Source organism: Phyllobates terribilis, unplaced genomic scaffold (genome assembly GCF_046119375.1).
Source record: "Phyllobates terribilis strain yellow unplaced genomic scaffold, ASM4611937v1 Scaffold_1__5_contigs__length_1240528914, whole genome shotgun sequence".
NCBI classification, from domain to species: domain Eukaryota; kingdom Metazoa; phylum Chordata; class Amphibia; order Anura; family Dendrobatidae; genus Phyllobates; species Phyllobates terribilis.
The window spans coordinates 913,475,214-913,498,432 of NW_027362761.1; the positions used below are offsets into that span (position 1 = coordinate 913,475,214).

At 46.1% G+C, this 23,219-nt stretch overlaps 1 protein-coding gene across 4 annotated transcripts in view; it reads right to left on the bottom strand.

Annotated features, from left to right (window-relative positions):
* Positions 1–21,911, bottom strand: part of ANKRD50 (ankyrin repeat domain containing 50) — an 85,160-nt gene extending 63,249 nt beyond the window's left edge. The window contains exons 1-2 of one of the 4 annotated variants that reach the window (XM_073641452.1): positions 21,700–21,911; positions 15,282–16,119 (exon numbers count right to left, since the gene is read on the bottom strand). In XM_073641452.1, the coding sequence (XP_073497553.1) occupies positions 15,282–15,757 (476 nt within the window). In that variant the 5' untranslated portion in view covers positions 15,758–16,119; positions 21,700–21,911. Of the gene's footprint in view, positions 1–15,281; positions 16,120–21,669 lie in introns of those variants that run through there. The other 3 variants (XM_073641460.1, XM_073641469.1, XM_073641478.1) reach the window with 3 other exon arrangements.
* Between the last annotated feature and the right edge of the window lie 1,308 nt (positions 21,912–23,219).

Here is a 23,219-nt window from a genome sequence, read left to right on the forward strand (position 1 = left end):
CTGGCCAGCTCTTGAGCCATAGCGCCCTACGGGCTGCATTAGAGAGGTTTGCAGACCGGGCAGTCAGCCTAACTGAATCTGCCGATGCATCTGCCAGGAATGCAGCCGCTCCCTGCACAAGAGGAAGGTCTGATAGAATTTTCTCCCTGGACACATTCCCCCTGATCTGGTCTTCCAATTGTTGAAGCCAGATCATCATAGATCTAGCAGTGCAGGTCGCTGCTACTGCCGGTTTAAGGGCCCCTGCTGACGACTCCCAGTTTTGCTTAAGGAAGGACTCCGCTTTTTTATCCAGCGGGTCTTTTAAGGCTCCTAAATCCTCAAAGGGCAGAGTGGATTTTTTTTTTTTTTGAAGATTTTGAAATGGCCACGTCAATCTTAGGGGTTTTGTCCCATTTAGCCGCATCCTCATCCTCAAAGGGGTACCTCCGCTTGGAGGATGACGGCAGCTGACCCTTCCTCTCCGGTTTCTTCCATTCCCTTTCTATCAGAGATTTAATCCTGTCATTGACCGGGAATGAGCGTCTCCTCCTTTGGTCTAAGCCCCTGAACATAACATCCTGGACTGTTCTGGGCACTTTGGTATCGGTAATACCCATAGTCCCTCTGACGGCTTTAACTAGTCTCTCAGTATTCTCAACCGAAAAACAAGGTCTGCCCCCCCCATCATCATCCGAAGACTCCGATGACGATGAGGAGTGATTAGAGGAGGAAGGCAGTTCTCTCGTAAAACGGGACTCCACTGATTCCTCTGATTCTGAAGAAACTAGTTTTCGCTTCTTCTTTTTGAGTGAGGTTAAGCCTCTTAAGGACTCTCTGACCTCTGTCTGGATTAGATCCTTTAATTCTAAAGAAAACCTGGGGGACTCCTCTGCAATGGTTTTCTGAATACAGTCTGAGCATAGGTTTTTGGCATAGGAGGTGGGAAGACCGATTTTGCATAAAGCACACTCCCTGTTTTTACTTTTAGCACTACACTTCTTCGCCTCCTGCCCCAAGAAATAAAAGGAGAAGAAGGAGGAAAAGAGAGAGAGAGAAGAGCACATTATTCAAGGTGAGACTTTCACGAAGATCACTCACCACACTGCCGTTCAGACTAGGGTACCGGAGGCGGTGGTTGCCGTTCACATGAGGGCTCCCATCTGGCGGAGGTGGACTGACGAAGTCTTTTCTGACCAGTCTTGTTGGAACTCGTACGCCCCTCACTGCTGTGACTTTGTCGATGGGAAGATTCCCGTTCCATTTGTTTGAGCTGCTTGCGCTGCTTTGATGGCTGTGGCTGCTGCTGTACTTCCTGTGGCGGTGACAGCTGCTGCCCAGGTGACTGCGGTTCCTCATCCATCATGGCGGGGATGCAGACACCGCCATCCTGATTGCTCCCCATCCTTAAAAGCAGTAGGGCTCCACCTCCTTTAGGCTCCTCCCTTTCCGGCAGTGTGCTCATCTCTCTTTTTTTTTTTTTTTTTTTTAATTTTAGCCAGCTGGCGCGCTACCCGCAGATCCACCTGCCTCTGCGCGTGCGCAGCCCAGCGGCACCCGGCGCGCTTGCAGCGGGATGACAGCTTCCCACCCGCGCATGCGCAGACCCGGTTTCCGGCGCACTCCGTGATAGGGCGCGTCAGCACCCCGCGCGTGCGCAGCCCGGACTTCCGGCACGCTCCGCCACAGGGTGCGACGCGACCCCCACGTGCGCAGCCCGGAAGACCTGCCGGCCGGCGCGCTCAGTTCATCTTTGCGAGGCGCAGACCCGGCCGCAGGCCCCGGCGCACGCGGGGAGGAATCCAGAAACAGCACCTCCTCCCCACACGCAGACCCGGGCAGCAGCCAGACGGGCTGGGAACAGGGACCATCTGCTGCTTCCACGGCCTCCAGGCCGCACCGTCCATAATCCAGGTACGTGAGGTACCACCTGGTGAGGCTCCCATCAGGGACAGGAACCAAAACTGATGCGGAGGAGAGGTACCGCCTTTTTATTCAGTAGGTTCCTGTCCTTGGTGGGCGGATACCCTCTCTCAGGTGGTGCTGTCATGGGAGAAGGGGAAAAAACACCCCAACTTCCAAAAATATTAACCTTGGATATTTATGAGTCTTTTGGGTTGATTGAGAACATAGTTGTGGATCAATAATAAAAATAATCCTCTAAAATACAACTTGCCTAATAATTCAGAACACAGTGTATATCCTCCGCAACACAAAAGTTCTCATCAGTAGTGCAGATAGGGAAAGACTAGGGACTGCGGTTCACTGCTTCAGCAATTGTTTGAGACACTAGAAGTAATCTTTGCTGCACTCGCACAAGACTTGATGACATGGGTATCTTCAGATTAATTTACTAGCGAGAAAAGCACTTTTGTGGCAATTTGTGGGGATATTACCGAATAACAAGTTCCTTTCTGTTAGTCTTTGTATATCAGTAGGCTCTTCTGCAGACTTAAAACTGGTGCCATGATGATGAGCTACAAAAAAACTACAATAAAATAAAGATCTTCACTAAGTCTAAATCAATCAATTAAGTGCATCTCATTATCAACAGGGATCAGGTAGAAAAACAGAAGACTACTCATATGAAAATGCAAACCGACAGGCACATTGCTTATCTTGGGCATCAGCCAAGTGAAATATCCTGTTCCTGTCTGCTCCATATAGTTAATATTTGGAACATGACATATGCCAGGCATGCCCTGCTACTATTTTTAATGTAAATGATACTTTCCAATTTCTAAAAAAAAACAAAAGTTATATACGAGATAGGATAGGCCGGAAGATAGGGATGCTCAATACTGGGGTCCGACCTCTGAGAAATTAGAGGCATTGAAGGAGTGTAAGTACGCATGCTAGATCATCACTCCCTTTACGGTTTATGAGACAGCCCGAAAATAGCCAAACGTTGTGCTTGGCTTTCTCTGTCAGTCCCATAGACAATGAATGGTGCAGAGGTCGAGCATGGGCACCTTCGCCCCATTCTTAAAATCCACTGTGGGTCCATGTGGTTGGACCCTAAAAATCAATTTCCAATCCTAGGGATTAAGCAAAACTTATTTTTTTAGTTGATAAACATTTCACAAATTATAATAGGAATCCAATGTGGAATCCTAGATCTGATACACAAAATGTCTGGTGCATGGTAAGAAAAGTGACAGTAACAAATGAAAGTGGAATTTATGAGAAAAAAATCTTATAACTGTAGGTCTGAATGGATCATTAGCGTCTTAAAAGGGGTATTCCAACCTAAATAGGTTATCACCTATCCACTAGATATGTAATAACTGTTAGATTGGGGTGAGACCCATAACTGTAACCCCCACAAATCACCATAATAGGGAACTTGTGTTTACTGTCTTCACCCATGGCTGTGGTTATGCTCCCGTCTACACCATTCAAGTGACACAGATGAAGATTTCTTTTGGCTATGTAGCACTTGGCCATCTTAAGTGTTGAAGGGAGTGGCAGGACACGTGGGCTGGGACACACCATTCACCACCTCCTTGGCCATGGCTGGGCAGTCAAAGATGTCCAGGGAAGAATGGGGTGTGGGACACATGCCGATCTAACAATCATTATCCCTCAAGCAGATAGGTTTTAACTTACTTTGGCAGAAATATCCTTTTAAAAGGCTTTGTCTGGTACCACTAATTTGCCTAGACGGAAGCAAGTGGTGCCGATGATATGCAGTCTACACATATTTGCCAAGACTTCTGCACCTTTCCAATTCACTAATGGGGTGGGGTGGTCTTGTCTTATCTTCTTTCTTAAATCAAACTGCTTCTCTGCCCTCCCAGCTTCCTGCTTAACTGGCAGATCAGACCAGCAGCATGGCTGCGACGCTTGCCCAAATGATGTGTTCTCCCCCATGAAGTCTCAGAATAGCATGGGGGCACTGAAACTGGTCGGATCAGGCCAGCTTCAGATCAGCATTTGCAAGCACTGAAGATGATCTTGTAAGCGTTGTGCTCCCTGCCTAGGAGACTGTCCAACTCTGGAAGACTGCAGGGTGGCTGGTAATCTAGGCAACAAGAAGTACATTATAAAGTTTAAAATCACTCCCTTTTTATGCACTGCTCATCTCCTCATGGTGAAGTGAGTGATGGTGGACAAAACCTTTAAACATACGGCTCTGGCAAAAATTAAGAGACAACTGCAAAATTTTCATTTTCTGTGATTTTTCTCTTTATAGGTATATTTTTGAGTAAAATGTACATTGTTGCTTTATTCTATAAACTACTGACAACATGTCTCCAAAATTCAAAGCTAAAAACTCTGTATTTATTTGCAGCAAATGAGAAATCGTCAAAATAATAAAAAAGAAACAGTTTTTTCAGACCTCAAATAATGCAAAGAAAACAAGTTCATTTAGAAACAACAATACTCATGTTTTAACTCAGGAAGAGTTCAGAAATCAATATTTGATGGAATAACCATGATTTTTAATCACGGCTTTCATGTGTCTTGGCTGCTTTCCACCATCCTTTCACGCTGCTTTTGGGTGACCTTATGCCACTTGTGGCACAAAAATTTAAGCAGTTCTTCTTGGTTTGATGGCTTGTGACTATCCATCTTCCTCTTGAGTACATTCCAGAGATTTTCAATGAGGTTCAGGTCTGGAGAACGGGCTGGCCATGACAGGGTCTTGATGTGATGCTGCTTCATCCACACATTGATTGACCTAGCTATGTGACATGGGGCATTGTCCTGCTGGAAAAAACAGTCCTCGGAGTTGGGAACATTACCTGAGCAGAAGGAAGAAAGTGTTTTTCAAGGATAACCTTGTATGCAGCTTGATTAATACGTCCTTTGCAAAGATTGACCTGCCCAATTCCAGCCTTGCTGAAGCATCCCCAGATCATCACCGATCCTCCACCAAATTTCACAGTGGGTGCAAGACACTGTGGCTTGTATGCCTCTCCAGGTCTCCGTCTAACCATTAGACAACCAGGTGTTGGGCAAAGCTGAAAATTAGACTCATCAGAGAAGATTACCTTACTCCAGTCCTCTATGGTCCAATCCTTATGGTCTTTGGCAAGCTTCAGCCTGGCTCTCCTTTGCTTCTCATTGATGAAAGGCTTTTTTCTAGCTTTACATGACTTGAGACCTGCCTCTAGGAGCCTGTTACGAACTGTTCTTGCCGTGCACTTCACCCCAGCTGCCATTTGCCATTCCTTTTGTAGGTCACTTGATTTCATCCTGCGGTTGCTGAGTGACATTCGAATAAGATGACGGTCATCCTGGTCAGTGGAGAGTCGCTTTCGCCCTCTGCCGGTCTGTAACTTTATTGTCCCCAATGTCTGCTGCTTGACCTTGTTGTAATGGACTGCCATCTGCGAAATTTTAAGGATGGAGGCAACATGACGCTCCCTGTATCCCTCTTCTAGTAAAGCCAGAATTGAGCCCTTCTTTTCCTCACTCAAGACTTTTCTTTTCAACTCCTTTGGCATGGTTAAAAGTAATTTTTTCATTCAAATTACTTTTGGGCTATTCCTAGCACTTGTTTTGCCATCCAGCTTGTCCTATTGCAAGAGGATTGTGAAGACCACGGCAGTGTTTTTAATACTTTCCCTCGTTACATAAGATTTGGTTCAGATGATCACCTAATCAGAAGCACATGAAGTAGAATGAGGTGGACTTTGGTTGGAATTCAACTGACAATGGAATGGAATGGCTGTCAGACATGTAGAGATGGGGATTTTTAGAAAACGTTGACAAGAAAATAATTTCTTTTAAACTTAACCCGTTCACAACGGGGCCAATTAACTCATTTAATAGGTTAACAATTGCAGACAGAGCGCCATCTGTGATTGTTAGAGGCCGGTCGTGGCTGTAAGACACAGCCATCACCTGCTTGGTGAGGCAGCTTCATGCACCCGCTTCCAGCTTGCGGATGTCATGAAGGGGTTAAAAAGTATGCAAAAATAATTTTACATTCTAATCAATTTGCACAATGTGTCACTATGCAAAAGTAAAATCTGTCATCAGCAGGTAATGATGGGAAATTTTAATCTACCAAGTCATCATCAGAATCTGGCAGATTTACCTTCAAGTTTAGTCTATACACTGAATTATCAATTCGTCTTGGGAACGAAGAAGAAGGCGGAAGGAACATGAACGAGGGAGAAGAGTGAGTATGGGAACAAGAAAGAGTGCGAGAAGGAAGAAAGACAGCGACTGGGCGAAGGATAGAAAAATGGGAGAGATGATCCTAAGGATCACAGTGGATAACGGTACATCTATACTCATTGGGTGACTAACAGGAGAGGAAGGATTTATAAACTTCATAAAAAGCAGTAAAGTATATGGTTTTAATTATAGAAATGAGCAGAACGCTTTGAGGAATCCAGGTCCCTGGTCCATACTCTCCGGCAGTATAGAAGAGCTACACGAATTTCATGAGCTTTCGAGATCCTTAGCTTATGATTAGAAGGGTGGCGAGACGACACAAGTGCGTCACACACTGCAGAGATGGATCATCATAAAATTATACAACAATGCTTTGCAGGTACAAAAAAAAAAAAAAACACACAAAATGCCTTAAAAACATTAAAATATCAGAAAAACATAACACACAGGAAAGTTTCAGCTCTATTGTGGGTTGTTGTGTCTTATGTTTGTCTGATTTTTTTATGTTTTTAAGGCATTTTGTGAGGTTCTATTTGTACCAATAAAGCATTGTTATTGTATCATTTTATGGTGATCCCTGTGTTATGGCAGGTTTCTTTCTTCAAAATTATTTAGTTGTGTTTTGACACGCTACAGGCTGATCCCATCTATTTGGTGGTGCCCTCCATTTCTCTTTGTTACACACTGCACAGATGACAAGACAGGCCGACAAATCAAACGCCGTGCCAGGAATCCTGGAAGCTCAGGAGATTCGTGCAGCTCCTCTCCACAACCTGGACTGGGGTTGTGCAAAGCATCTCTAGTATTGATCAACTGCTACTGGGAAGAATCTGTTACAATAAGCCCCATCATAAAAAATGTAGTAGCAGTAGCTGCAGTCAACATACTTAACTTTCCTCTGTACTAAGCTATAAAATTAACCCTTTCCCACAAAGTGTTGTAACTATGTCAAGATTGCAGGTGGTTTACTACAGTCTGACTTACAGTTCCATCAGACAGATGTCACGCTACTAGAGTTTTGCCTGTGCCATCCGCAGTTTGGACATAGTGCAGCCAATAATGTTCATACATACATACATACAGCTAGCATGATTTGCATATTGGTATATTGTATAATTGGCTTAAGTAGTTTCATTTTCATTTAGGGTTGGTGGGTGGGGGAAGGCAATGGGTTTAGCAGGACCTCTGCATTTTACTGTTTCTTGGTTATTCCTTCTAGAATGGTGACGCTGTCTAATTGGTGACAACAGATCCAGATTAGGGACACACCCCTTTAACAAAGGAAATCGTAACATCCAATTGTCAACTGAATAAAAAAATACAGACTAACTTATACATAGGATAGGGGATAACTTCTAAATTGTTGGGGGGGGGGGGGGGGGAGCACGCCACTCGGCTATTTCAAGAAGTCACAGACAATAAATGGATTGGAGGTGAGCAGGCCCGACCTCCGCTCCTTTCAGACAGGAGTTCTGCAGAGCCCTGTCCTCAGGAATGGTGGAGTTCTAGTGGTTAGATCCCCAGTGATGAATAAGTTATCTGCTATCCTATTGATAGTGGAAAACATATACACTTCATAAACCCCTTTAAGCACTATGTGGAAGCTTCTGACTTCGCATGCATTTATGGCAGGGAGCAAAACCAAGACACTTTTTTTTAGTTACTACAGTAACAGGTTTTAGCTTCGACCTCATCTAAAAATGTCAACCATATTTCATCTAGGAAGGGATAATTTCTGTATCTAGGTTCATACTTTACAGAAAACCAATTACAGTGAGGCCCAGATAATAATAATAATATTTATTTTTATATAGCGCCAACATATTCCGCAGCGCTTTACATACATTATATTGGGGATCACAATCTAGATTTCCTATCAGTATGCCTTTGGAGTGTGAGAGGAAACCGGAGAACCCGGGGGAAACCCACGCAAACACGGGGAGAACATACAAACTCCTTGCAGATGTTGTTCTTGGTGGGATTTTAACCCAGGACCCCAGCACTGCAATGCTAACCACCGAGCCACCCTGCTGCCTAAATAATTGCATATCATTGTCTTTAGTATATGAGCAATATATACTAAGGGTCCATGTTTACTACCTACCAGTGGTGGACATGTAGCCTCCCCTATCACTACAATAAATATGTCTGAGAAGAAAATTGGCCAAACCCACTGATACTAGCAGAAATAGTCAACTGTCTGATGTAAATGGTGGCCTTCTGACTCTTCCCCGATGAGAAGATGTCAGGGCAGAGAAGGATCCGACCTGTTGGATTTCCAATGACCAATCATTTTGTTCTCCTGGAGATTAAGCAGCAGCTCTCTCAATGAGAATACAGGTGTGCTCGGCCAAGTTCCTCTGTATGGGATGGTGAACAGCTATCTAACGAGTGTGGGGGCCTTAGCACACATGGATCAGCATTGTAGCGGGTTGTTCAGGACAGAGCAACAGTAATATGAATATTCATTATTGGGGCAGGGAGCAGCCAAGGAGTGGGCTTTGCTATATGACGACAGACAGCTCCTGTTTCGAAGCTTTGTAGGGGCACGGAGGCAAGGATCCAAATACAAAATTGGTCAATGTACTCAGCGTCAGTGATTATTTAAGGAGAACCTGTCCCCATGATTTTGCAGTCCAATCTGCAGGCATCAGGTTATAGAGTAGGAGGAGCGGTCCCATCAGAGACTGAAAGGACCGCTCCGAAGACTTGTCCAGTGGGTGGTCCTATCAGTGACTGACAGCTCCCTGTATATAAGTGTGCATTCAGACAGCTGTCAATCACTGATAAGACTGTCCACTGGCCCGAAAGTCCCAGATAGAGCAGAGGATTATATAATTAAAACACAGGTTATACTGAATCTTATTTTCCTCAAAATTAGATATATCAATCTGCTCAGCTCCCCCTGCTCTAAAACATGGTGCCTGCAAATCACTGGGGCCGGCTGTCAGACAGAGGTAGACGGCAGCAGACAAGCTCAGTGACTGGCTGCAGCGATCACAGCCGAAGCCATGTCAACAAAGGCGGGGGCAGCCGAAGCAGGGGGTACTAAGTCCGATTTTGTTATATTTACACAGAAAAAGCCTGTGGAATAAAAATAGTTAAGAGGACAGCCCTTTTAATGCGGCATATAGTGTTCACTAAAATAGACAGGAGAGGTGACAGCCCCTCTTTAGAGCATATTGGTTCAAAATAAAAATACTGGTGTCTGTCCGGGCCACACAAACCTACTGACTTTACAACGGCGACTGAGTTCTTTTGCAAGACACTGTATAAAGACAAGGGTTAGCATGTCCACATGGACCAGTCCCTCTAGTCACAGGACAAGCTCCGTTAGGCTCTGATCAGACATGATCGGAAATGTGGAATTACTCAGTCATAGGAGTAGGATAATGAAATTGCCAGGGCACAGCAATGGCGCCACACCCTACTGACTTATAACCAGGTCCGTCATGTTTTGTCACAGTTATATTTTGTTCCCAGCAAATATGATGGAATCTGCAACACAGAAGTGAACACAGCCTAAAATGTAATATTGCTCTGTAGCTACTAAAACCCGGCACCAGGAAGATGAAGCATGTAAATGTGTAAATGACACATGCATTTCACAGAAAGACTGCTACAGGTGTAATTGGCAGTGACTACCAAAGTCAACCTGTTATCTCCCTTCAATTAGAATAAATCATTTATGGTTACATGAAATACCCATACTAAAGGCTACACTTACACGTCATACATGATCATATAGCTCAGAGGCTGATAGAAAATTGTAGTAATCTAGGCCAATAGTTTTTCGATGGCAGAAATCAGAGGGTGGTCCCAACCCAGCAAGCTCCCACCTGTTTGCAAGTAGATGTGTGCAAGTAAATGAGGCATGAGCACTGCAAAGCCATCACATTTCTGGAGGAGGTGCGGAGAATCGGACCACAACAAGCCTAATATTAATTATTGGAGGATATTCCCCCTTTCTGTACCCTCGAGACACAAATATGTCTGGGTCTCGATGGTTGTGGCCAGCGTACTACAGTATTGTGGACCATTGCAGCCCTTTGGATAATTGTCTCAGCTTTAGAAAAATACCAAAACCATAAAATACTATTTTGTACAAAATTCAGTCACCTCCAGACTGAAATAGGAAAATATGTGCTAAATAAAGAGGAGGCCGACATAGTGGCTAGAGTGCAACATTTCCGCTCTGTGTGAAGGGTCATTTAGGATTGCGCTGATCCCTCCATTTCACTGACCAGCTCCCGATTATTACGTTCGCCATCTTGTACCCCAGAAGAGGCTGTTAAAGCTCATAAAAGCTGCAAACATATACAATAAAGAAGGAAATAAAACAGAAGCTGAAATTAATTATCCTTGTTCTAAATGTGAATTTTATAACTACATTGACTCAGCAAAGCTTCACTAATTAAAGTCGCTTTTCTCTGCCAGGTGCCCATTCCATGCTCTTATGGCTCTGTCAGCGGCGATACTACCTGATTAGTTGTGGTGCTAAGCATTATATACAGGGCAGCACCTGTAGTTACTTATTACTCAGTGTTGGCTTCTTTTTTAGCTTTGCTTTATGAGAATGTGGCTTAGCAGCAGTGTAAGGTAGTTTATAATCTACATCCTTCATCACCAGATATCAGTCTCTATCTTGTTCATCCACCATACTTCACACTGCATCTTTACTTCTTGAGATTAGTTGCTGTGTAAACTAACCAATGGTATACTGGCCAAAAACTTCAGTAGCCAAATTGGTGCAGAAAATACATGTTTAAAGCACCACTTCAGCATTTTTTGCTTCAAGAAGTTATCCACTATTTGGACAACCCCAGTTCATGCACCTCGCTTGGGCCCCATAAAATAATAAAGCCTATACTCGCCTCCCGTGCTGGCGCCGTTCCTGCAGTACCGCACTCGGGGTCCCGGTGCTCTCATGCCGTTGTTGTGACACGTGACGCTGGCGCCCAATCAGCGCTGATGTCACCGTCCCCACCTCCTACCGAATTGATCATGAAGAGGAAGTCAGATCAGCTGCAGCCTGGACTACTTTTTCATGTTAGATCTGTTTGAAGGTGGGGACAATGACCAGCGTCACAACAACAGCACGGCAGCCCCAGGACCGCAAGTGCCGACACCGCTGGAACGGCGCCAGCACGGGAGGAGAGTATAGGCTTTTTCATTTTATCGGGGCCAAACATTTTTATCAAGAAGGGGGTTATACAAGTAGTGGACAACCCCTTAATGTTACCGCTGGAGTGGTGCTACTAATCTAAGTTCCCGGCCCCTGGTCTTATACTTACCAGCTACCATCTTCATATGTTTTTGGCTCCGCTCCTAGTGGCCTCCAGCACTTTTTCTTATCTGCGGATTGCTCCAGTGTTTACTGGGTGAGAAAGAGATCACTCCTCAATGTAAGTCTATGAGAGCCAGAACGCGGCCCTCAGACTTACAATGAGGACTTGTGACCGTTACCTCTGACTTCCGGTCAGACAGAAGTTGCAGTCACAAGATGGGGGTGCGAGACCGGAAGAGCTGAAGGCAGAGGCTGGCAAGTATAATACTGGGATCAGGGAACTTAGATTAGTAGCACCACTCCAGTGTTGTTTTTATTTCAGCACTGGAGTGGTGATTTAAGGGTGTCCAGTGATTAGCAGCTGAGCTGCAGTGCTTGGGGGCAGCCACTGCAAACTGTTTAGTCATGTAATGTTCCAGTCTTCCAGCCGTCACAAAATCAGGTACCAGCTGATGGAAGGGTGCTGGGTGTCGGACTGCCACTGATAGGACATTGACAACCTATCCTAAAGTTAGGCCATCAATATCAAATTTCAGGACAACCCCTTTAATGAAAGGTAGCAGGTTCACACCAGTAACAAACTATTGCGCAAAATAAGTTGGCAGAAAAGAATAGACGTTTTAGTGCAAATCATGAGAAGTAAATGGTTATTGATTACCTATAATTATGAGAATAGTCATTTTAGGTCTTCCCTTTAATATTGAGGAATTGCAATTCTGAAATATAGTCAAAATACCAAAAAACTTGATTTACAGCCAAGCACGATGCACAGCTAACACTTATGGTGCTTGCATACTTTTAATAGTGAGGATATTGGGGGTTGTAGCGTGGTGAAGAACATTACAACTTCCTTACAAACTGCATGTATTTTATCAATGGAGAAAGAAGGGGTGTAGGGTAATCCTGGAAAAGGAATTTCCTTAGGCTGCATTCACACATCTGTATGGCGTCTCTGTCACACAGCACACGGGCCCAGAGAGTTTCATTGACCATACCCCCACACCAACAAGGTTTGAAAATGGATCTGTGCTTCCAGTCAGTGAGACTCGGAGTATGTCTTATTATCATCTGCCATGTGGATCAATAAAGTCTATTGGGACCTGTTAAAAACAGAAAACATACTTTGCACTTCTGTGTTCCATCAAGGTTTCATCCGTTTTTACCCAATCCATTGCTAACAGTAAGAAAAAAAAAAACAGAGGCAATACTCACCGTCCACCGTCTTCTTCTGTTATCGGTGTAAGGGGGAAGACCAGGGTGTAAGTACTTTCAGAACCAGGGATCCGGAACTGCCGGGGACCGTACCTCTGGTTGCAGGGGGAAGACAGACTGCGAGCACAGGAGTCAGGTGACTGGGAAGCTGGAGGCGTGTCCAGAGTGAGAGATGGGAGGTCAGGTGACCGGGAAACTGGTGGCGTGGCTAGAGAGAGGGGGAGACGAGGACTTTTGCGCGGGAAAGCGGCAGGAGAGTCCCACTCAGGAGAACAGTGTGAGAGGGTCCAGGCTCCTGTACTTGGAGCAAGAGCCGAGTGCAGTGGACCGGAGGAGTCAAGCCTGACTAGAGGGAGAAGAGACGCAGGGTCTGTGGAGCCAAGCACGTGAGGTGCCGTGTTATGGACTAGGGGCTCAGCGGGTAAAACCGGAGACCGCACGCTGCCACCAGAAGACGGAGCATTGTTTGGGCGGGGAAGCCTGAAGAAAGCAACACCGGCATCAGCTGGCAACTGCCTTGTGGAGGATAAGAGTCCGCTAAGTGTAAAAACTGTCGATTACAACCGGTTCGACTCTGCTACATCTAGTTAAACTGTGAACTGTCAGTTATAGACTTTTACCTGCTACTTCCCTTGTTTTCCCCCATATTTTCCCCTGTTACTCCCTGCGTGGAGATTGACCCTGTTATCATAAACCTCCCCTGTTTATTAACCCTGTATTGGCTGCTCTGTGTTTCTGTGTCACTGCATCTAAAGTACCTGTGTTACATCTGCGCCGCTCTGTGACCAGCCGGATCGTTCCATTGTTTGCTGGACGATCCGGAAGTCACTACTAAATGTAAGTCTATGAGAGCCAGAACGAGGCCAGTACGAGGACCTCATAGACTTACATTCAGAGCTTGTGACCGTTACCTCTGACCTCCAGTCACTCAAAAGTTGCAGTCATAAGATGATAGCGAGAAACCGGAACAGCACTGATAGCACATTAAGACAGCGACTGGTAAGTACAATACTTGGGTCAGGAAGCTTAGGTTAGGTGCACCACTATCGGTCCAAGTGCAATCTGACAAAACACCGGATTGCACTCGGACCAATATTAGTCGATGGGGCTATGCACGTCAGATTATTTTTCTCGGACTGCACTCAGATGCCATCCAAGTACAGTCTGAAATCATCAGACTGCACACTTGGATGACAACCCAGTGCAGTTCGATTTCAGCGCACTGACAATGGAGAAATTTTGTTATCCATCTTGTCCTCAGTGTGCACCGATTCTCTCATCTGAGAGAATGGGATTACACTGTGCCGACCCTCTGATCAAAATTTGATTATTAGTATCATTTACATAATTGGCCCGACTCTCTTGGATGAGAGAATCTACGGCCGAGTGACCCTAGTCTTAGACTGGTTGATAATTGGGAATGAGCGTTCTGAGGAACACTAGTTTCCCCGAAAATTGGCCAAGGTAAACAGGCTGCCAGATCACTCAACAAATAGGCAAAAAGCATGATTGTCATGCAAAATATTTAATCCTGCTTTGAAAAAAAAAAAAAATAAATAAATTGTCCTGCGTCAATAGGCAATATACTGGCGATAACATGATATTCTATGTGCACAGAACGATCATCGCATTAACGATTGTTCTGTGCGCATGGAAGCGTGACGGGCCAGTCTAAACAGGTTGGCTAAATGCAGCCTCAGAATATTGTACTGTAGTAAGCAGGACGACAACTTGAGTGTGTACTGTTCTACCAGGTGGAATAGCTGCACATGTATGGAGACAAAGGCTGCCATTACCATTAGGTTCTTGGTCTACAAATACTCTGGGAATAGGTTACATTTCTTTTGGTGAATTCTATTATTTCTCCCAAGGAAAGGTTTCCCTTAGAATTTGGCGACATGGACAAAGCAGAAATCGGCATACGAACAGAATTGTGAAGGAAATATCTTTTCTATGACTTTGGAAATTTTGGACAATTGCTTTAGACATATGATTCTTCAAAACAATCGTAAAACAGCTGTAGAAGTAACCACCGACTAAGAAAAATCTATAGAGAAGTCAAGAACAGTAAGATCTGCCATAGGCATTGCTTTTCGGGCTATTTTTGATTGACGTACATGTAAGTTCATTATGTGCAGATAAAAGTCAATTTGGCTCTTTAATTGTCCAACTAACCCCTAAGTAGTCCATGGGAATTTGTCCTTACTAGCCGTGAAGATCTACCCACAAAATTCACGGTTGTCACCTCGCTGCCAATGTAACCTGTTCTTACAGTAATAAAAAAGCAAAAACAAAATCCCAGTGCATTAGTTGGCAATAAACCACATACTTACAAGCACTAAGGGCACGTTTCCCAAGCGAACTTTCCACTACGGACCTCCTGCAATAGGAAATGCTATGGCGTATTCAGATATTTCACCCCTGCTTTGCAAAGGATGACGTTTGCAGTGTAAATTAATAAAATGCAAATGTACATTTTAAGTCAATCTACAGTGCAGATCATCTCTGCAGCATGAGGATGAACTTTTGGGAAATTTCATCCCCAATTCTGCTACTTCAATACCCAATGGATTTTCTGCAAGCAGATCTATGGCGGAAATTCTGCTGTACATACACTGACAAACTGCACGAGGCAAACAGTATAACAATGGGAAGGTCGCCAATACTGTACCTCTTGAAGGCCTCTGATGGATTTCGTTCACATTCTCCAGGTTGTAAAAGTTTTTGGACTGAGGGGTCGCTCAATTTATCCTCAAACCCTGGCATGAGCCCTCCTTGACAAATCTGCTCAACCAGTGCCCTTATGAAGTTTCCCACACAAAGTGTATCAGAGTCTTGTGCCTTGCAAAAATGGCAGGCCAAGACCTGGCGGTGCAAGCCCCTTTGTAAACCCGCCGGTGAACTCGGCCACAGCAATTCTGTACAAAGAGCTGTTTTCCCACTGCCAGGGCCGCCAACAAAGAGTAATCCCCAGGCGGTGCCCTTGCCAGTGCTGCCTCCGTTGCTGCCAGAGTTTGCCACCAGTGACAGTTTGTTTGCTGTGCTTGAGGTGCAGGTTGTCTTCTCCTGCAGACAGTGCTGGAGCTTGTGGAAGATCCATTCCCTGCAGTAGAACGGTTTCCCCTGCAGCAAACTGGTCTGAGCCATTGTAGCTATTGGTCGGGAATCTGAGCTCTCACTCCAAAGCGTGTTACTTTAGGAGAATAAACCTCGGGGCGAAAACTAGAGTTGAATTCCAGTAGTGACATATCCCAAACAAGAAAGGGCAGTGGAATGCAGCGCAATTCAATGGTTCCAGTAAATGTCACTACGCAGAGAGAGGTCGCTCACAATTCTCCATGCTTCTTCCCCCATCTTACTAAGGAGCACTGAGAAGATCGCTGGTCAGCGTTCTGCTTACATCCAACAGTAATACTTTTCAGATGGTTCACAAAGTTAAGTCCTCTCATCACTGCATCTGGACTTCATAGAACGGAGCATTCCTTATGTACAAGGAGGACACAATACATCTGGAGAAATGAAAGGGAGAAAGGGAGGGGGAAAGACAGCCGTTAGTATGTACTACAGCCCACTGCTCATCACATGCTATGCTTCATACACAAGCAGCATTTCAATAACTTTATTTAAAAGAGTACAAAGTGTAGAGTGTACTTCTGACATACAGTCAAGTATTTACGATCCCAAACACAAGATCCCCATGAATAGCAGCGAAAGTATAACAAAACCTACATTATAACATATAGTCTTAGAGAGCATGTGATAGGAATCTAGTGAAATTATCAGTATTAGAAGTCTATACATGGCTGTCATTGTAGCAAAATAAAGGAGTTGTCTGGGACTAACATATTCATGACCCCTCCTAGGAATAGAAGATTGATGGGAGACAAAACACTGGGTGCCCAAATCAATGATCTGAAATCTGTTACAGCAGCAGCAGATGTAAGCGATGAAAGTAGCCGAACATCGCAGGTCCATACATTGTTGCCACATACTGCAATTTATCTCCCATTCAGCTGATCAGTGAGGGGGCCTATGGACAGGTCATCAATGTGTTAGTTTGAGGCAAGCCCCTAAAAAGAGTTGTCAATCATCTTCAAGATCATACCACTGCCCTGCATACAGGCTTCCTGCCTGACATTTTAGTTGCTGGCCCGAGCTATGTGCTTTCCAATACTACAAGCAGAGGCAGCAACACAGGAGAGCAGTGACACATTGGCCGCATCCAGTGATCCGATGCTTTAGAGCAGCGATTACAAGCACTCCAGAAAAGATCTTGTTGGTGCTGCGCTCCTGGTATAGGAGACTGTCTACATCTGATACATTGAAGTGGTAGTCAGTGACCAAGCAATAAACTATAAAATTAATAACATCTTCGCTCTTGAGAATAGATGGGATTTTTAATAAGTAAATTGTAAAATTGCTTGGTTTTACAAACACTTTTTAACCGTTTATGAAGTTGAGAAAACCCCTGTAAGGCTCTGTTCACATAATGCGTGCATTAATAACAGAAACTACAACATAGACATAAATGAGGTTTGTTCTTAAAGGGAATCTGTCAACAGGTTTTTACTATGTACTCTCCCCTTGATAAAGCAAGGATATAAGAAGCGAAACGCACGTTGGGGATGTCTATATGTTTTTTCTGGGACCATTTAGCAGAATGGGTAAGGACTGGCAAAAACTTGTCGGCCTAACTTTGATGTTTGGTGGGATGGTTCTGTGAGGAGGCTTCATCAACACAGTGGTATATACGGATATTTGATTTTCTCCTCCTTACCTATCCACCCTTAGGACCTTTCTGCTAGTGACTCCCTCCTTTTTGTTACCTGTCAATTTTATAAACATATTTGCTCTTTAAATGATTTTGCACAAATAAGTTTTTTAGCTTTAAAAGCTCCATTTTTTTCTCCATTATTCTCATGTTACAAGAAGTAGCTTTACTAGATACATTTTTGCCTATACGTTTACGGTCTATTATGGCCTGATATTTACTTACTAAAATGTTCCTGGTATTTCTTTCATTAATCTCAGAGCAGAGACACTGATTACAGTGTTTTGTCAATTACTTGGTTGTATTTTTCTGTTTCAATACAATCAGTGTTTTATCAGCAAGAGATTATCACAGGTAGAGACCTCCCCTTCTAGTCCACCAGCATTGATAAGCAGCTCACTGTCACTGTACATTGTACACAGAAAGCTGTGGTGTGGCGAGGTTATACACAGCTCAACAACTCCGCTCTGCTAGATCTGTCGCAGACAGAACTGTGACTATCATAACTGCTGCATCCAGTAAACTAAGAAATACATCTCTGGAATCAGGGTCTCTGCCCCCACCTCATGCTGCTGTCAGAACACAAAGCAAAAACCAGCTGACAGATTCCTTTTAATGTTCTGACAAAGTATTGTAGAGGTGGCTGAATAAACTAAAGGAAAATCAGTATGTATGGATCAGATACATTGTATTATGTCAGGAGTCCACTGTGATATAACTGTAGCCGCCAATAAGGGCCTGACACGATGACACCACTAGTATCTACTGTCTACACACCCCCAACATAGGGAAGACTGAAGAGAGACAGCACCACTATTATGGGCTTCTACAAAAGTCCTTATAATCTCAGAAAACTCCTTAAGGGCCAACTGCACAATTCTTTCTGTGTTGTTCAAGTCTTAGGCCAAAGGAAGGAATGGCCAAAGATGACATACCCACAACATGTTACCTCTGAAAAATACCACGAATCAAAACACTGTGGGAAAATGTATTTAAACTGGCAATCTATGCACCAACTTTATGCCAAAGTAAAATGTGTATCTGTATAAAGGTCCAGCAGCAAGTATTAAAGGGAAAATCTCCAGGATTTTTATAACCCATTCATATGATGAACGAGTAAAGACCCTGATTCCAGTGATGTATCACTTACTGAGCTGCGTGCTGCAGTTTTAATAAAATCACTATTTTATCTACTACAGATCTACCTGAATTCTGAACTCTGTATAACCCCGTATATACCATTGTCAGCTCTCTGTGTACACTGTGCATAGGCAGAATGCTGCCAGTGGTGGAGGTGGGGTTATACAGAGCTCATGAATATGGAGGACTACATGGCAGTAGGTTTACTAGTCCTCTAGTGATAATCTCCTGAAAAAAATCAAAACTACAGCAAGCAGCTCGATAAGTGACACATTGCAGGAATCAAGGTATTTGTCTCTACAACATGCTGCTCTCACTAGGTGGAAAAAACCTAGTGACAGATTCCCTTTAAGAGAGATCCACGAGATTTAATAAGTGGATTCACCCAACAGATACCCAATAATCTCGACATCATGAGAACTTCACAAGCAGGATCATCAGGAAAAAAGTTCTAGTTCTCCATTGTCCTCTAATCTACAGCAAAACACAAGTTCTCTACTATGGTAATGCCTATAACTAACGGGGAAATCTATGGGACATTTCCAGGAGGCTTCCCAGCAATATTATTGGAATGTGACTGGTTGTGCAGTTCTGATGGAACATAGGAGGAAAGTGCTGCCTGTGCCGCTGCCCGATATATTAGTGTGGGGTTAACAGCACAGCCTGTGCTAGGCCTGTGTCATCAAGTGGTCCCACCCTACAGATCGCAGATAATTCCATGTATCAGATCATTAGCATACCTTGTATTTGCAGAATAGATAAATATGACGCATGCAATGCAAAGATGAGCAGGACCTGAGAACGGCATAACAATAGCACGCATATGGATGATGAAGGCTGGAGCCATATAAATCTCTACATTGTGCTATATACTCAGGTATCAGACAAGGATTCCGCACGCAGACCAACACCGGTCATGTGACTCCAGAAAACAGCCCACCTAATTACAGACAGGGGCTATGTGTAAGGTGTCATGCAGCCAGGAGGGAGGAATAAAGTCCATGGCAAGCAAACACTGGCGTTCCTTCATCTCATCCATCACCAGAGACAAATCCTTCTGGAAATTAGGACATCTGTCAAATGCTAAACTAGTAGGTGCCCAACATGCCACTGCTGCACCCGGTGAGCCCTCGGCCATATGGTTGTGATGGGGGCTCATGTAATGCCCTATAAGAGAGCCACAAGTGTGCATCCTCCCCTATAACAACGCTTATTCAGCACAGATATCACTGCTGCCAACTCAGGGAAATATTTTCCAGTTGAAGTCAAACGGATAGCAGATTTCAATAGGAAAACTCTTGTCAGCCCTCCACACTACAGACGGGTCAATAACGGGAGGAAGCGGCCTCATTACTGACACTTCATGGGGGGCAGTGATTTCACTCATAAGCATCACTTTATTAGGAATCCTAGGCATGCTGTGTGTGAGAGGGGCTTGTCAGGTTACAGATTCCTTTTAACTTGTAAACAGCTGGCATCTGGTGGGCTTCGTGGCAACATTACATTTTATATCCGTGCACACATTAGAAATGTATCTCCGTGCTGCTGTCACTTTCTTAAATAAGGAAAGCTCTATGTGTTAAGGAGTCAGTAGCATCATACAGGCGGACAGCAGATCCCAGCATTGCTTGCACCCATGCTAAGTGACAGCTGACGCTCTGCTCACTCAGAACAGGCTGGCATGGAACACATGAGCCGGACACTGCATACATATATACTGTGGTCTCATGTGTCAGTACAAGACCCTAGCCCGGAAGACTGGGAGGATAGGACATCAGGATCAGGGGCACACTCTGCCTGGCATCACCCTTCTCCGTGTCTCTAGCGCTCCCGCCTGGCATCACCCTTCTCCGTGTCTCTAGCGCTCCCGCCTGGCATCACCCTTCTCCGTGTCTCTAGCGCTCCCGCCTGGCATCACCCTTCTCCGTGTCTCTAGCGCTCCCGCCTGGCATCACCCTTCTCCGTGTAGCAGCACTCTTCCCTGTGTCTCCAGCCTGGCATCACCCCTCTCCCTGTGCCAATACTCTGCCCATGCTCAGCTGCACTGCCTCCTACTCCATCAGCAGCAGTGGCAGTGATTAAAGCTCTGGTCACAGCCCTATGACAGATGTACCCTCATCCCTAGGGGGAAAGTACTAAGGGTTATTTGAAAACTTGAACCAGTGCTGGATGCACAAGAAGTGGGTGATGTGGCACATGCGAGGGCACAGGCTGCGGGTTGTGGCACATGCGAGGGCACAGGCTGCGGGATGTGGCACATGCGAGGGCACAGGCTGCGGGATGTGGCACATGCGAGGGCACAGGCTGCGGGATGTGGCACATGCGAGGGCACAGGCTGCGGGATGTGGCACATGTGAGGGCACAGGCTGCGGCACATGTGAGGGCACAGGCTGCGGCACATGTGAGGGCACAGGCTGCGGCACATGTGAGGGCACAGGCTGCGGCACATGTGAGGGCACAGGCTGCGGCACATGTGAGGGCACAGGCTGCGGCACATGTGAGGGCACAGGCTGCGGCACATGTGAGGGCACAGGCTGCGGCACATGTGAGGGCACAGGCTGCGGCACATGTGAGGGCACAGGCTGCGGCACATGTGAGGGCACAGGCTGCGGCACATGTGAGGGCACAGGCTGCGGCACATGTGAGGGCACAGGCTGCGGCACATGTGAGGGCACAGGCTGCGGCACATGTGAGGGCACAGGCTGCGGCACATGTGAGGGCACAGGCTGCGGGATGTGGCACATGTGAGGGCACAGGCTGCGGGATGTGGCACATGTGAGGGCACAGGCTGCGGCACATGTGAGGGCACAGGCTGCGGGATGTGGCACATGTGAGGGCACAGGCTGCGGCACATGTGAGGGCACAGGCTGCGGGATGTGGCACAGCTGGGAGCAGCCTGCCAGTGGTGGACGTGGTCTGTGCTCCTGGCCATTTATGACCCTCTTCCTCCCCCTTTCCTGTGAGCAGCGCCAGTCATCCATGTCTGGCCGGGCAGCCCCACGTCCACAGCTCACAGTGGCAGCAGTGCGGGCGGACCCGGGGCTGCCGCTAGGTGCCAGGGCGCAGTCACCAGCCTCCGGTGCCCCGCACAGCCCCAGTGCAGGTGAGTCGGGGCGCACAACTAGTGACAGCACACGGATACACTCACGTACGTGCCCCGGGGTGTCTCCCCACATACCGGCCGCCGGTCCCAGCGCTCCTCTCCCCGGGGTGCTCGCTCTTTGTTTCCCCTCTTTCTCGGGTTCACAGTCTGGCTGTGCAGCGGCCGCTCCTCCCAGAGAGTCGGGGGTCTCCGCCTACAAACAGCAGGAGGGGACGGTGGCCATACAACTAGCTGGAAGCAGAGGACACTCTGCCCGTGGCCGCACCCACCCGCTGACGTCACGGCTCCCAGCCACATTCCCGTCTCCACGATCTGGATAGCGGCCAGCGACTCCTCGGTGCATCATGGGAGTTGTAGTTCAGCCGACTGTGCGGCCAGCCGCGTCACGTGACCCGGCGTCCTGGTGTAACCCTCTGTGTGGTGGCTGCGCGCCCAGTGTGGGCTTCACTGGGGACAGAACTAACTGGAGACTCCCTGATAATAACCGAAAGGGGAAAAAACTATATATAATTGTTACACACACGCCGCTAGGTTCAGATAGGGCGAGAAGGGTTTCATGAATTCTTTGGAATCTCGGGGGAACCGTTACTCAGGGCGACCATAGGCTGCAGCTTCTCTAAGGCTATGTGCCCACGATGCAGAAATGAAGCAGAAAATTTCTGCAGCATTTCTGCATCTCCCTGGCAGAAAAAACGCATGCAGATTGACAAGCGCTTTCCAGGCGATAGCATCACTTGGAAAGTGCTTGACAACTAGGTCACACTGTATAAATCCATGCAAACAGCATGGATATATATACTGTGACCGTAAAAATTAAAACAAACAAAGCTATACTCACCCCCGAGGCCCCGGCGTGGCTGCAGCGCTCATTACTGTCTGGTTCCTGGCTGCCGGCATATCGCGAGACAGAGCGGTGAAGGGCCTGCGGTCACATGACTGTGACGTCACCGCAGGTCCTCAAGCAATGCCGGCATTCAGAGAGAAGCCTTCGGAAAGGTGAGTATAAACTTTATTTGTTGTTTTATTCTTTTTTTTACAGGTACAATGGTACCCAGGTCTGGATGAGTCTCCTCTCCTCCAGAACTGGGTACCATCCGCACATAGAGACGCATAGAAGCCGCTTGTACAAATGTACAGTCGCGGTTTCTATGCGTCTCAATGCAAGTCAATGGCGGGAGTTCCGCTGCGCTTCCGCAAAATTAAATGACATGCTGCGGATTTTTGTACGCAGCATAAACGCTGCGGAATAATCCGCAGCATGTGCATAGAACATGCGGAATCCCCTTGGGGACCATGGGGTGCGGATTACCTAGCGTTTCACAAGCGTTTCCGCTGCGGAAATTCCGCATCATAAACGCTTGAAAAACGCTACGTGGGCACCCAGCCTTAGGCACAGAACAGATTCATTTGCTGACCAGACACATCTGACAAGAGTCTTTTTCAACAGTTTTAGGCTGTGTGCCCACGATGCGTTTTTAAGCGTTTCCGCCGCGGCAAAAACGCAGCAGAAACGCTTAAAAACCGCTTGGTAGAAGGCCTGCCATGTTCCCCAATGATAATCCGCATGTGCTGTGCACATGCTGCAGAAATTTCCG